We start from the raw sequence: 14,318 nt of genomic DNA on the forward strand, positions 1-14,318 counted from the left end.
GACGAAATTCTCCCTACCCCTCCCCCCAGGGAAGGATGGGACAGGAGTGTAATGAAAATCACAAGTATAGACAGACAACGAAAAAACAAAACTTTGTCACACAGCGCGCACACACATAGGTAAAGACAATAAGAGATACAAGAGGAAACACAAGAGTTGGCAGAAAGCTACAAAATAACAGGGGTAAACTTCCAGAACTGCAACAATTTTTCACCTCAGAATCTAGGACACCACACCACATAGATCAACATAGAAGTTATAGCTGGCATGGGTAGAAGATTTCATCCACCTTAAATAGAAGGGGAGCAGATGTGATTGGCTTCCCCACCACATGTGATTAGACGAACCTAATAAGCAGACTTGCAGAGATTAACTCTTGCAAACCTTCCTATGAATCAACACACAAGAGGTCAACACCCGAGTCTGCCTGTGTTGATCCCAGACATCAGAGACACCATCAGGCGGAGTGTTAGAATCTGCGAACAGAGCCCGATGCCATCATGACAGTCACGATTTGTGCAAAACTCCGTGTGACACATGGTCCCACCACCAACAGAAACTATGCTCTCGGCCATGATATTAGCAGAGGAAGCTTTCCTTCTTTAGCATGGGATAAGTACAGGGAGAATAAAGCTAGCCAGATAGAATGAACCATCTTAATTCAGGGTTCCCTGTGCAGGGTGTAAAGAATAGAGTCTGCTAGTGGCACACGTTCTTTACCAGGTGACCGGCCACTTTGAACCTGCAGGGTGGGGGGTAACATAGGCGACAAGCTTTACACTATTAAAATAAAACGTTTTAGTGTGGTTTTCATTGATTTGAGACAGGTTTTGTATTTGCCATGTTCAAAGTGCGAATGGTTAGCCTTACCATGGCATCAGAGCCGTGCAGACCCAGGGAGGTTGGGAAGCGGACATCTTTTACTGTAAGCGCAGTGATCTTTCCTTTCACCATATCGTATGTTTACACTTTGTTTCTGCAAAAAGAAAGAACAATTGCTATGAGTGTGAGAGGCAGGAGCTCCTGCAGTCTGGTGGCAGGGCTTCCTGTGTGCACATTACTGTGGATACCCCGCCCCGTCAGCTGACCCACTCGCTTTTAGCTGACAGGGATCTAGGCACAACAGAGTTTAACCCTTTCTGTACACGCTCGACAGGTTTGCAAGTTCACATTCAATAATATTGTCTATTTTTTCATTTGCTTATTGTTTAAGAAGTTACATTTACTGTTAAAAAATTATTAAACTCATTTTAAATTCTGAAAAATTTCAATTAATGAAAAAAAATGAAAGACTTAACCTTGACCCAAAAAGTTCCCAATCAAAAGGTAATTGCAAGATAAGTAGGGAAATAAAAAAATTAGGCACATCAAGGTTGTGCATTAGACTGATTAGACATACTAAGGGTAAAAGAGGCTGCAGTGTAGGGCATGGGAATGGATGAATGGAGGTTGTAAGTAGATTATTAGGTTGCGAGCTGTCGTATTTTGGCCAAAATATAAACCAATACCTCGTTAATTTTTCTATACTTTTTACATGGTGCAGACATTGTAAACTAAGGACCTCTACCTCTATGGTACGAGTGTTGGGCAGCCCTCCTAATCATATTGTAGGGGCTGTTGGCTGTTTTTCACCTGTGTGTGACTTGCACCCTATTGCAAGATTCATCTTTATGCAATTCAAAAACTGGGCAATCACGCCCATCATGAACTGGTAGGTTGATAGTGGGTGTTTTGTCAGTATTTTGCACCTGTGTAACCTCTTTTATTATAGGGAACTGCTGCATCCTGTCTGTACATTTGTTTCTATGATCTTGACTGGTAAACACCATTGCCTATTCGCTATGTTCACCCATTCTAAAGGTAATTGCATGATAAATAGGAAAATATAAAATTAGCACATCAAGGTTGTTCATTAGACTGATTAGACACATGCTAAAGGGAAAAGTGGCTGCTATATAGGGCTGGGAATAGATGAATATAGGTACTGTACAAATTGGTGCACCTATCCTCATTCAGTAATGGTACACACCTGATGCTGAAGATGTTGTTAAGAGAATCTGTCAGTAGGATCAATCTTTCTAAGCTATCTATATGGGCATGCAAGTCATAGGCACCTGAGTAATAGTATACAGTTATGCTCAAACGTTTGCATACCCCGGAATATTTCTTGCTTTCTTGGCCTTTTTTCAAAGAATATAAATGATAACACAAAATCTTTTTTTCCACTCATGGTTAGTGGTTGGGTGAAGCCATTTATTGTCAGACTACTGTGTTTTCTCTTTTTAAATCATAATGACAACCAAAAACATCCAAATGACCCTGATCAAAAATTCACATTCCCTTGTGATTGTGGCCTGACAACATGCACAGAAGTTGACATAAATAAGTTTGATTGGCTAATAAAGGTAGCATTCTCAATTGTGACCTGTTTGCTTGCAACCAGGGTGTACATAAAAGCTAAGTGAGTTTCTGGGATCCAGACAGACTTTACATCTTTCATCCAGCCATTGTCGTTTCTGGATTGTGAGTCATGGGGAAAGCAAAAGAATTGTCAATGGAGCTATGGGAAAAGATAGTTGAACTGTATAAAATAAGAAAGGGATACAAAAAGATATCCAAGGAATTGATGATGCCAGTCAGCAGCGTTCAAACTAGGATTAACAAATGGAAAATTAGGGGCTCTGTAAAAACCAAACCATGATCAGGTGGCCCTTATTTGGTATCTGGCAATCTTTTTTGTTGCTATCACTTTAGCCTGTTCAATTCACAATTCAAAGGTTTTTTTTATTGCTATTTTCATTTTTCTCATGTGATAATGTACTGCACCATGCTGTGTTGTCTGTCATTGTAATAGTTCTGCATTTTACGTTTGCATAGTTTAAAAAAATTAATTAAAGAAAAAAGAGTCTTCTGAGTCATATCTTCCTGAAGAATGTAATCACTCCACAGTCATGATAGAATTTCACAGCTTGTTCGATGATAATCGGTTTGGGGTAAGTACAGTGACATTGAACTTGTTACACACTTATTTTTAAGCGGACACTTCACAGAAGCAAAAAGCAGAGCTGGAAAAGGTTTTTGTTTTTGTACAGGAAATATGACACTTCAGTTTTAATCCTATGAGGAATATCATTAGAGCAATGGAAAGAACTAGAATGAAAAGGAAAATATGTCAATAGTTGGTATTTCCTGAATCAAAATCTGTGGCTAAATGTGTGCCCACAGTATGCTGAATATCACAGGAAAGAGTGGAAATATTAGGCTCTCTGTAATCATGGTATTAATTTAAAGAAATTGAATATTTTATAGGAATATTTTAGAATAAAAAAGACAGATAAAAATACACATTTCTATTTGAAAAAGTTTTAACCCCTTCTCCACCGGGCGACTTTCAGGTTTTCTCCATTTTTTATTTTTTCCTCCCTTTACTCTAAGAGCCATAACCATTTATTTCTCCATCAATATAGCCCTGGGGGCTTGTTTTTTGCTGGACCAGTTGTACCTTTGAATAACATGATTCATTCTGCCCCATACTGTACTGGAAAACGGGAAAAAAAAATTCCAAGTGCGTTGAAATTGTAAAAAAAGTGCAATTCCATGATTGTTTTTTTTTCTTTTATTTACCATGTACACTATATGGTCCCAGTACAGTATGAATTTGTAGATACTACACATGTATACAGGCCATTACTTATTGTTTTCTTTGAAACAATTGGTCTTTCTGTAGCTCTCCAGAAATGGTTCTTGGCTGTTGGACAACTCTTTTCATAATCCTTTTCACTACTCTGTCTTGCAGAGAGCGCCTAGTCGTGGACGGTTTTTGGAGAACTGATTTTCTTTCCACTTCTGGATTATAGCCCCAATGGTGCTCACTGGAACCTTCAGGATTTTAGAAATTCTTCTGTAACCAATGGCCTTGGGACAGCTCACTGGTTTAACCCACTAAGATATGTTTCTTGTGTGATAACTAGGCATTGAGACACCTTTTTATAGGCCATCAATTTAACCAGATATTATTTTTCACAAAGTGCCAGGATTGCTTTGTAATTACTGGTAGATTTCAGCTGGTGTCATGAATTTCTATGGCTTTCCACCTCTCTTTCCTCATATTCCCTATATAATTTATCAATATTATACATAATTTAATTTATAGAAAGCTATGGTTTGATTTCTTTGGGGTGTGTGAAGAAGTAGGATGAAATGCGCATCAGGGTGGAGGGATGTGGTGCCATCAACTTATCAAGCAGTTGTCTGTTTACTTTCAGGTAACACTTTTTACTTCACTGTTTTAATGGCCGTACCAGTGTCCCCACACTGTCCTGCCCCTCTTCACTTGCGGGGACACCGGCACTCTTACCCTCCCGGCCACCCAGTGGTGACGGCCCCATCTCCGGCTCCTGCCGCCTAATCCCAGGGCCTGCACATGCTGCACATGTTTCCTGGGAGTATTGTTAGGGCATGTGTACGGACATGCGCCATTTCTTAAAGGGCCAGTATGCCCTAACCCGTAAGAAATTCTTGGCCTATAGCCCAGAGACATCAGGCTTTTTATTCACCTCCTTAAGGGAAGTACCGGGCAACGTGTACCTAACATTGCTAGTTCTCAGGTCCCTATGGGCTGCTGCTGCTGTTAATGCGCTGTTTGATGTATTGCTGATGCTCTTTTGTGTTCCAGTGCATCACGACTCCGTTGCTGCTGCAACTATCCATGCCTACTGCTGTTACTGCAATTTGCCGATCCTACGTTTCCAGCGTTCACTCCTCAAACTACCCAACTCGGCCAGCAGTGCTGCAACTACCCATCTCAGCCGCCGCTGCTGAAACTACCAATCTCGGACCACTGCTACCACAACTACCCGTCTCTACCGAACCTTGGATACCATCATAGACTATTGATGTATATACACAGTGATCCCCTGTGGCTGCCCTTGTTCGCTACCTACCTGTGTCTTAGCCTAGCGCCACCTCCAGTGCCTTTAGTGAAGACTCAGTAGCCATTTAGGATGCTCCTCCAGGTTAGCGATTGGTGACTTTGGTCCAGTGGATCCACTTACTGCCTGCTCTCCCTATAAGCATTATAACTTTTATTTCTTTGTATGATAACTTGTACTTAATTTATATCTATACCTTCTAGGTTTAGGCTGTATGTCTAAAGCTATTTGAAGACCTACCTACTGCTGCTACGCAGATTCTCTGATATATTTTAATATCTTTAGTTTATATCTTTATTACAATACTAGAAGGTGGCCCGATTCTACGCATCGGGTATTCTAGAATTTACGTATTGTGTAGTTCATGTATGATTTTTGTTATAGATATATATATATATATATATATATATATATATATATATATAGATGTTGTTGTGTGTAGTTACCAAGTGTTTGTGTAGGGCGCTGTACATGTTCTGGGTGTTGTCTGGGTGTGGCGGGGGGTGAGAGCGGTGTTGTATGTGTGTTGCGTTGTTTGTGGAGCGCTGTGTGTCTGTCGCGTTGTGTGTGTGTGTGTGTTGCGCGGTTTGTGTGGGTGTGGTGTGTTTTGGGGGAGGTATGTTTTGTGCAATGTGTGTGTTGTGCGGTATGTGCGTATATTTATGTATGCCGCGGTGTTTGTGTGTTGGGTGTTGTGTGTGTGCAGCGTTGTCTGTGTGTGTGGGTGTCTGTGTATGGCGGTGTTTGTGGTTCCCTGTGTGTGTGTGTGTTTGGGGGAGGTGTGCACCTCCCATCGTGCTCCATCCCCCATGCTGCGCACCCCCCATCATGCCCCATCCCCTATGCTGCGCATTCCCCATCGTGCTCCATCTCCCATGCTGCGCACCCCCCATCGTGCTCCATCCCCCATGCTGCGCACTCCCCATCATGCTCCATCCTCCATGCTGCGCACTCCCCATCGTGCTCCATCCTCCATGCTGCGCACTCCCCATCATGCTCCATCCCCCATGCTGCGCAACCCCCATCGTGCTACATCCCCCATGCTGCGCACCCCCCATCGTGCTACATCCTTCATGCTGCGCACTCCCCATCGTGCTCCATCCGCCATGCTGCGCACTCCCCATCGTGCTACATCCGCCATGCTGCGCACTCCCCATCGTGCTACATCCCCCATGCTGCGCACTCTCCATCGTGCTACATCCCCCATGCTGCGCACTCCCCATCGTGCTACATCCCCCATGCTGCGCACCCCCCATCGTGCTACATCCCCCATTGTGCTACATCCCCCATCGTGCTACATCCCCCATGCTGCGCACTCCCCATCGTGCTACATCCCCCATGCTGCGCACCCGCCATCGTGCTCCATCCGCCATGCTGCGCACTCCCCATCGTGCTATATCCCCCATGCTGCGCACTCCCCATCGTGCTACATCCCCCATGCTGCGCACCTCCCCATCGTGCTACATCCCCCATGCTGCGCACTCCTCATCGTGCTACATCCCCCATGCTGCACACTCCCCATCGTGCTACATCCCCCATGCTGCACACTCCCCATCGTGCTACATCCCCCATGCTGCGCACTCCCCATCGTGCTACATCCCCCATGCTGCGCACTCCCCATCGTGCTACATCCCCCATGCTGCGCACTCCCCATCGTGCTACATCCCCCATGCTGCGCACCCCATCGTGCTACATCCCCCATGCTGCGCACCCCCCATCATGCTACATCCCCATGCTATAATAGTTCTCCTATTATACTCAGAGAGGAGTATAATAGGAGGACTGTAATAGGAGGAGTAGTCCTGGGGGGAGAGGAGTATAATTCCGGCTCCCTGCACATGTGTACAAGGAGCCGGTGTACACTGGTAACTATGATACACATCGGGTAACCAAGGGACCTTAGTTACCCGATGTGTATAATGGTTACCAGCGTTCACGGGCTCCGTCAAGATCCCAGCATCGCAAGGTTATGTCTGGCGCTGCTGGGATCGTGACGGAGCCGGTGTAGAAGCAAGCGATATCCCAGGATGTTGTGAGTGTGTGGATGTGATGTGTGAGGTGTGTGTGAGAGTGAGTGTGATCTGATGTGTGTGTGTGTACTCACCTGGGAGTCGGAGCTCCGTGTCAGTTGGGCCAGAGCGAGCGTGCATTGCGTGAGGGGGGCGGGGCCTGCAGAGAGCCGGGGCGAGAGGCCAATCCGTGTGGGGGGGCGGGGCCATGGCGAGCCCAGCGGCCAATCAGCTTTGTGTCACCGTAAGGACACAATTTTGGAGCATGACAGACAGACAGACAGACAGACAGACAGAATAAGGCCATTATATATATACTAGAAGGTGGCCGGATTCTATGCATCGGGTATTCTAGAATTTACGCATTGTGTAGTTCATGTATGATTTTTGTTATATATATATATATATATATATATATATATATATATAGATGTTGTTGTGTGTAGTTACCAAGTGTTTGTGTAGGGCGCTGTACATGTTCTGGGTGTTGTCTGGGTGTGATGGGGGGTGAGAGCGGTGTTGTTTGTGTGTTGCGTTGTTTGTGGAGCGCTCTGTGTCTGTAGCGTTGTGTGTGTGTTGCGCAGTTTGTGTGTGTGTGTTGTGTTTTGGGGGGAGGTATGTTTTGTGCAATGTGCGTGTTGTGCGGTATGTGCGTATATTTGTGTGTGCAGCGTTGTCTGTGTGTGTGGGTGTCTGTGTAGGGCAGTTGTTTGTGGTTCTCAGTGTGTGTGTGTGGTGTGGTGTGTTGTGCAGTGCGCGCGTGTGTGTGTGTGTGTTGGGGGGAGGTGTGCACTTCCCATCGTGCTCCATCCCCCATGCAGCGCACTCCCCATCGTGCTCCATCCCGTATGCTGCGCACCCCCCATTGTGCTCCATCTCCCATCCTGCGCACTCCCAAACGTGCTCCATCCGCCATGCTGCGCACTCCCAAACGTGCTCCATCCGCCATGCTGTGCACTCCCCATCGTGCTCCATCCCCCATGCTGCGCACTCCCAAACGTGCTCCATCCGCCATGCTGCGCACTCCCCATCGTGCTCCATCTCCCATGCTGCGCACTCCCAAACGTGCTCCATCCGCCATGCTGCGCACTCCCAAACGTGGTCCATCCGCCATGCTGCGCACTCCCAAACGTGCTCCATCCGCCATACTCCGCACTCCCCATCGTGCTGCATCCTCCATGCTGCACACTCCCAAACGTGCTCCATCCGCCATACTCTGCACTCCCCATCGTGCTGCATCCCCCATGCTGCGCACTCCCAAACGTGCTCCATCCGCCATGCTGCGCATTTCCAAACGTGCTCCATCCGCCATGCTTCGCACTCCCAAACGTGCTCCATCCGCCATGCTGCGCACTCCCAAACGTGCTCCATCCGCCATGCTGCGCACTCCCAAACGTGCTCCATCCGCCATGCTGCGCACTCCCAAACGTGCTCCATCCGCCATGCTGCGCACTCCCAAAGGTGCTCCATCCGCCATGCTGCGCCAGCATCAGCCTCTCTACCTGCAGCATCAGCCTCTCTCCTCCCAGCATCAGCCTCTCTGTCCCCAGCATCAGCCTCTCTGTCTCCAGCATCAGCCTCTCTGTCCCCAGCATCAGCCTCTCTGTCGCCAGCATCAGCCTCTCTGTCGCCAGCATCAGCCTCTCTGTCACCAGCATCAGCCTCTCTGTCCCTAGCATCAGCCTCTGTCCCCAGCATCAGCCTCTCTGTCCCCAGCATCAGCCTCTCTGTCCCCAGCATCAGCCTCTGTCCCCAGCATCAGCCTCTCTGTCCCCAGCATCAGCTTCTCTGTCCCCAGCATCAGCTTCTCTGTCCCCAGCATCAGCCTCTCTGTCTCCAGCATCAGCCTCTCTGTCCCCAGCATCAGCCTCTCTGTCCCTAGCATCAGCCTCTCTGTCCCCAGCATCAGCTTCTCTGTCCCCAGCATCAGCCTCTCTGTCCCCAGCATCAGCCTCCCGCAGCATCAGCCTCTCTGTCCCCAGCATCAGCTTCTCTGTCCCCAGCATCAGCTTCTCTGTCCCCAGCATCAGCCTCTCCGTGTCCAGCATCAGCCTCCCCATCCCAGCCTTCCCCAGGATCAGCCTCTGTCCTCTCAGCCTCCTCCAGCACGCCGTGCTCCTCTGCCGACACTCACAGATCCGATCGCATACACTCACACACACCCACACACACCCATCCGATCGCATACACTCACACACACCCGATCGCATACACTCACACACACCCGATCGCATACACTCACACACACCCGATCGCATACACTCACACACACCCACACACCCCCACCCGATCGCATAGACTCACACCCACCCGATCGCATACACTCACACACACCCGATCGCATACACTCACACACAAAGACACACACACTGACGATATTGCACATACGCGCTGATACTCACAACATCCGGGGATATCACATGCTTCTGGCCATGTGATCCCCCGGCAGGTCCTGGAAGCTCACAACAGCACAGTATCGCCGCCGAGAAGCAAGCGATATCCCAGGATGTTGTGAGTATGTGGATGTGATGTGATGTGTGAGGTGTGTGTGAGTGTGATCTGATTTGTGTGTGTGTGTGTGTGTGTGTGTGTGCTGTTATGTGTGTGTATGTTCCGCAGCTGCAGGACCTTGATGTGTGGATGCGATGTGATGTGTGTGTGAGGTGTGTGTGAGCCGGTGTACACTGGTAACTATGATACACATCGGGTAACTAAGGGACCTTAGTTACCCGATGTTTATAATGGTTACCAGCTTTCACGGCCTCCGTCAAGATCCCAGCATCGCAAGGTTATGTCTGGCGCTGCCGGGATCCTGACGGAGCCGGTGTAGAAGCAAGCGATATCCCAGCATGTTGTGATGTGTGAGGTGTGTGTGAGAGTGAGTGTGATCTGATGTGTGTGTGTACTCACCTGGGAATCGGAGCTCCGTGTCAGTTGGGCCAGAGCGAGCGTGCATTGCGTGAGAGGGGCGGGGCCTGCAGAGAGCCGGGGCGAGAGGCCAATCCGTGTGGGGGGGCGGGGCCATGGCGAGCCCAGCGGCCAATCAGCTTTGTGTCACCGTAAGGACACAATTTCGGAGCATGACAGACAGACAGATAGACAGACAGATAGACAGACAGACAGACAGACAGACAGACAGAATAAGGCAATTATATATATAGATATAGATATTTGCTGTCATTTCCTCATGTCCCCAGGCTTTGTAGGTACCTTTGTTGATATTTTATATATTTTTTCATACAAGGCTCAGATAAATGTAAATATGCATTTTAACAAAGTAAAGCTTTGCTGGTCTTCTTGTAGCCTTCATCATTCTTGTGTAAAGAAATTATTTTTTTTCTCAGGTCTTGTGGTATTTCTCTTCCCGGTAGCATTGGACTTTCAGCCATAGCGTTGACACCAATGTGGTTTCTGTCACTGCTCTGTGCATAGTGAGTGGCAGCTGTTACTGCACCCTCAACAATAAAAGGTAATAAAGTAATTATTCATCTCACCCCTCCATGTGTTGCTCAGCAGCTCCTAGTCCAGTGATCAGATCCAATGGTTTGGCATCCACAGGTGTAACTCCAATCCAAGGAAGGGGGGGAGGGGAGGAAAAAATCCAGCATCGAAGTAAAAATTCCTTTTTATTCCAACAATTTAAAACATGGATACATGTGCAGTTACGCCTTACGCGTTTCGGACAGACAAAAAAAGCTCCTTATTCATAGGCAACATTGTAACAAATGAAAGAAAAGATGGCTATGAAGGCCAATCCATCTTGTCACTAAGCCGGATCTACATAAAGTAGTACCATATGAACATATAAATGTTCATATGGTACTACCTTATGTAGATCCGGCTCAATAACAAGATGGATTAGCCTTTATAGCCATCTTTACTTTCATTTGTTACTATGTTGCCTATGAATAAGGAGCTTTTTTTGTCTCTCCAAAACGCGTAAGGCGTAACTGCACATGTTTCCATTTTTTAAATTGTAGGAATAAATAGGACTTTTTACTTCGGTGATGGATTTTTTCCTCCCATCCCCCCCTTGTTTGGATTGAAGTTGCCCCCAACAATGACTGACAGTCGGCTCAGCATTAGAGCCTATGACTGAAAGCCCGAGTCTGTCGAAAAGAATAAAGTTAATTTCCTCAGGCAGCAGGGCCCTCAGTTCAGGCGACGGGCAGTTTCAGAATGCTATTAATCTGCATCTTAACTCCATATACAGTAGAATAGTGTGTTGTTTTTTACATGACAGGTTGCCTTTAATCAAGAAAACATCTTCCCATTTCATGCTGTCAGCAATGGCACCATATGGAAGAATAATGCCACCTGGTAAAAGAAATAATTTCTTTCTCTCTCAGTGCAGGTGCTGGGCAACTTCAGAATGCTGTTAATCTGAAAATTAACCCCATGGTTAATAGTGTTATTTTGCATGATAGGCTCCCTTTAAGTAACACTCTTTTATAGTGAACTTTTTGCGAGACACCTCTTTAATGAATAGACTTATCTGTGGTTGAATTCTTAATTAGAACTTTTTAGTCTAGACTTTAGCTTTACTTTTTATACCTTCTTTGGGCTGTACTAATTTTTCCAACATAGTCTTGAATTATTTCTTTATGAAAATTACTTTTTTCAGTATGCAAAATAGGAAGTTCCATAGCAAATGATGATTATGAACTGAAATTAAAGGTTTTCTGACCAATCTGTTGGACTGTAATACATATACGCTGATCAATGCATGTGTTACTTGTGGTTTCCTCCAACACTCCAAAGACGTACTGAAAGGGAATTTAGATTGTAAGCCCCAGTGGGGACAGTGATGATGACGTCTATAAAGCGCAATGGAATTAATAGTGCTATATAAGTGAGAAAAATAAATACATTTTCCTGTGACTCTGCTAGTTATTCTCCCTTGTACTCCTACCAGCTTCAAACTATATATTTCTTAGCACAATCCAGTGAATCATGCTACTTTTGTTCTCTCAGCTCTGCTGTGTCAAGTTGCAAACTAATTTCTACTTTCAGGGCACCTGATTGCATATATGTATATTCCTGTGGTTAACTGTATCCATGCTGCAAATTACCTGATTGCAAATTTTTGTATGTCACTGCCCTGTGCCTGCATCAAACGCTTACATTTATGCCCATCTGCCATCCTGTGTACCCAGCTGTCCTAGAGCTCACTAATCCACATGCTTTCCAGCAAGTCCAGTTTCACTGCATCTCTATCTGTGCTGGTTACCTTGACCTATAGCTTAGATAATCCACCTCACCAGATGAGTCCAAAACACTCAGATTTGGACTGGTGACTAGTGTACAGTAAAGATTTGCTGCCATGAGGTAAATTAGCTCTAGCTCAGTGAGATTGTATGAAGAGTGTCTGTTAACAGCAATTTTTAAGTCTTGCTACAGTTTTCAATGGGATTTAAGTCTGGAATTTGTCTGGGCCAATCACACACATGGGTATGCTTTGATCTAAATCAGCTCTGCAGTATGTTTAGGGTCATTGTCCTGCTGGAAGGTGAGTCTTTGCCCCTCTAACAGATTTTCCTCCAAAATTGCACAGGATATAGCTCCATCCATCTTCCCATCAACTCTGACTAGCTATCCAGTCTCTGATGAAGAAAAGCCTCCCCACAGCATGATGCTGCCGCCATGACAGCTGGTGGGGATGGTGTTTTAATGATGATGTGAAATGTTAGTTTTCTGTCATATATAGCGTTTTGCATTTAGCCCCAAAAGTTTTATTTTGCTTTCATTTAACCCGAGCACCTTCATGCCATGTAGGGGACACAGCTAGCATGTGGAAGAAGGTGCTCTGATCAGAGACCAAAGTAGAAATTGCTGTTCACAAACGCTGTTCATCTAATTTCACTGTGCTAGACCTTTTTTGTAATGCAGAATGGGCAAAACTTCATATTCTAGATGTATAGAGACATACCTCAAAAACATGCAGCAGTGATTGAAGCAAAAGGTGGTCCTACAAGTTATTGACTCAGGGAGGCTGAATACTGCAATTTTCAGATTCATATTTTTACAATATTAGAATACCGTGTATCATATAAAATCTCAATAAAATACAATATAATGTGAAAAAATGTGGAAAATTTCAAGGGGTATGAATACTGTCAAGGCACTGTAATGCTTAGGATATATGCTGAAGGACATTTTGAAGTATCTCAGGCTTCGGTCTACAAATATGAACACATGGTAGCTCTGATGACTTCTTGAGAAGTACATATAAAGGTGAAATATTTACATCAGCAATCAGCGTATTATTCTGTAGAAATCAGTGTTCTAAGGTTCACTGATGATATCATTAAGTCTGATGAAGAGCAAAGATCTTAAGAGTAGATTAATGGTTGTTGGATGGCTCTGATGATCATCTTAAAAACAAATGTGTTTACCTACTCTGTGATATCTTATTCCACATGTCATCTGGTCGGTCTATGACACTAACGTCACGGACATTTTGTTGTGGGACAGTTGCACTAGCAAAAATTTATTTGGTTATATATTATGATGGTGTTGGGCTAGAAGAGGTAGAAAGAAGAAAAAAATGATAAGCTAAGACCTTAGTTAGGAGAAAAAATTAAAAGAATTAAATTGATTTAGTCTTGAGAATAGACTTCTAAGGAGGGGCATCATTGACACATAGTGCATAAATGGACCATATGAAAAAAGGGAAAAAGCTGTTTCATATAAAAATCCCCTTAGAAGACAAGAGATTACTTTCTCTGCCTGGAGAAAGAAAGATTCAATCTTCAGAGGAGACAAGCCTATTTCACCATAAAAACTATTGATCTGTGGTTTACTCTGCCTTAGGAGCTGGTCATAGTGGGAGCTGTTGATTTAAAAAAAAAAAAAAAAGGCTTAGAAGCTTTTTATTTTCTTCTTAGATGAAAAAAAAAGTTATTATATAAATATGTAGAGTTCTTTTCCGAATATTTAGTCCAGTAGATCGACAACTGGGATCAGGAGGGAAGGATTAGCTCTTCTGCGTCAGACTGGATCATGCATTGTAATTCTACATATAACCCTTCCATTTACGCTTTCCCATCCCTTTGGTAAACTTAATTAACATTTGTCTTTTTCCAACCATATTGACTATGTAAAGATATGTTTGCACAAAATTTATGTGAAATTTCAAAGTTGCATGGAGAAACCATTTCATTGATTTCTATGTTGTACAACGCACCAAGTGAGTAGTCCTTGTCTAAAACATGAGTGACTGATAACATCCATGTTTTTGTGTATTGTGATCAATTAAACCCTTTCATTAATATACCCTCTGGAGGACCCTGGTTGTGACGTCAACAACCGTAAATATGTCAAAAATGACCAAGGGGACATAGGAGGAGCCATAATGTGCAGTGATCAGATAAGCTGC

The 14,318-nt window shown here is 45.0% G+C and overlaps 1 protein-coding gene across 2 annotated transcripts in view; it reads right to left on the bottom strand.

Annotated features, from left to right (window-relative positions):
• The window catches only part of ENOSF1 (enolase superfamily member 1), a 125,911-nt gene that overhangs the window by 87,460 nt on the left and 24,133 nt on the right, over positions 1-14,318 (bottom strand). Inside the window, exon 2 of one of the 2 annotated variants that reach the window (XM_075314478.1) lies at positions 871-976. In XM_075314478.1, the coding sequence (XP_075170593.1) occupies positions 871-954 (84 nt within the window). In that variant the 5' untranslated portion in view covers positions 955-976. Of the gene's footprint in view, positions 1-870; positions 1,066-14,318 lie in introns of those variants that run through there. The other variant, XM_075314477.1, reaches the window with a different exon arrangement.

This window comes from Anomaloglossus baeobatrachus, chromosome 6, assembly GCF_048569485.1.
Source record: "Anomaloglossus baeobatrachus isolate aAnoBae1 chromosome 6, aAnoBae1.hap1, whole genome shotgun sequence".
Classification (NCBI taxonomy): Eukaryota; Metazoa; Chordata; class Amphibia; order Anura; family Aromobatidae; genus Anomaloglossus; species Anomaloglossus baeobatrachus.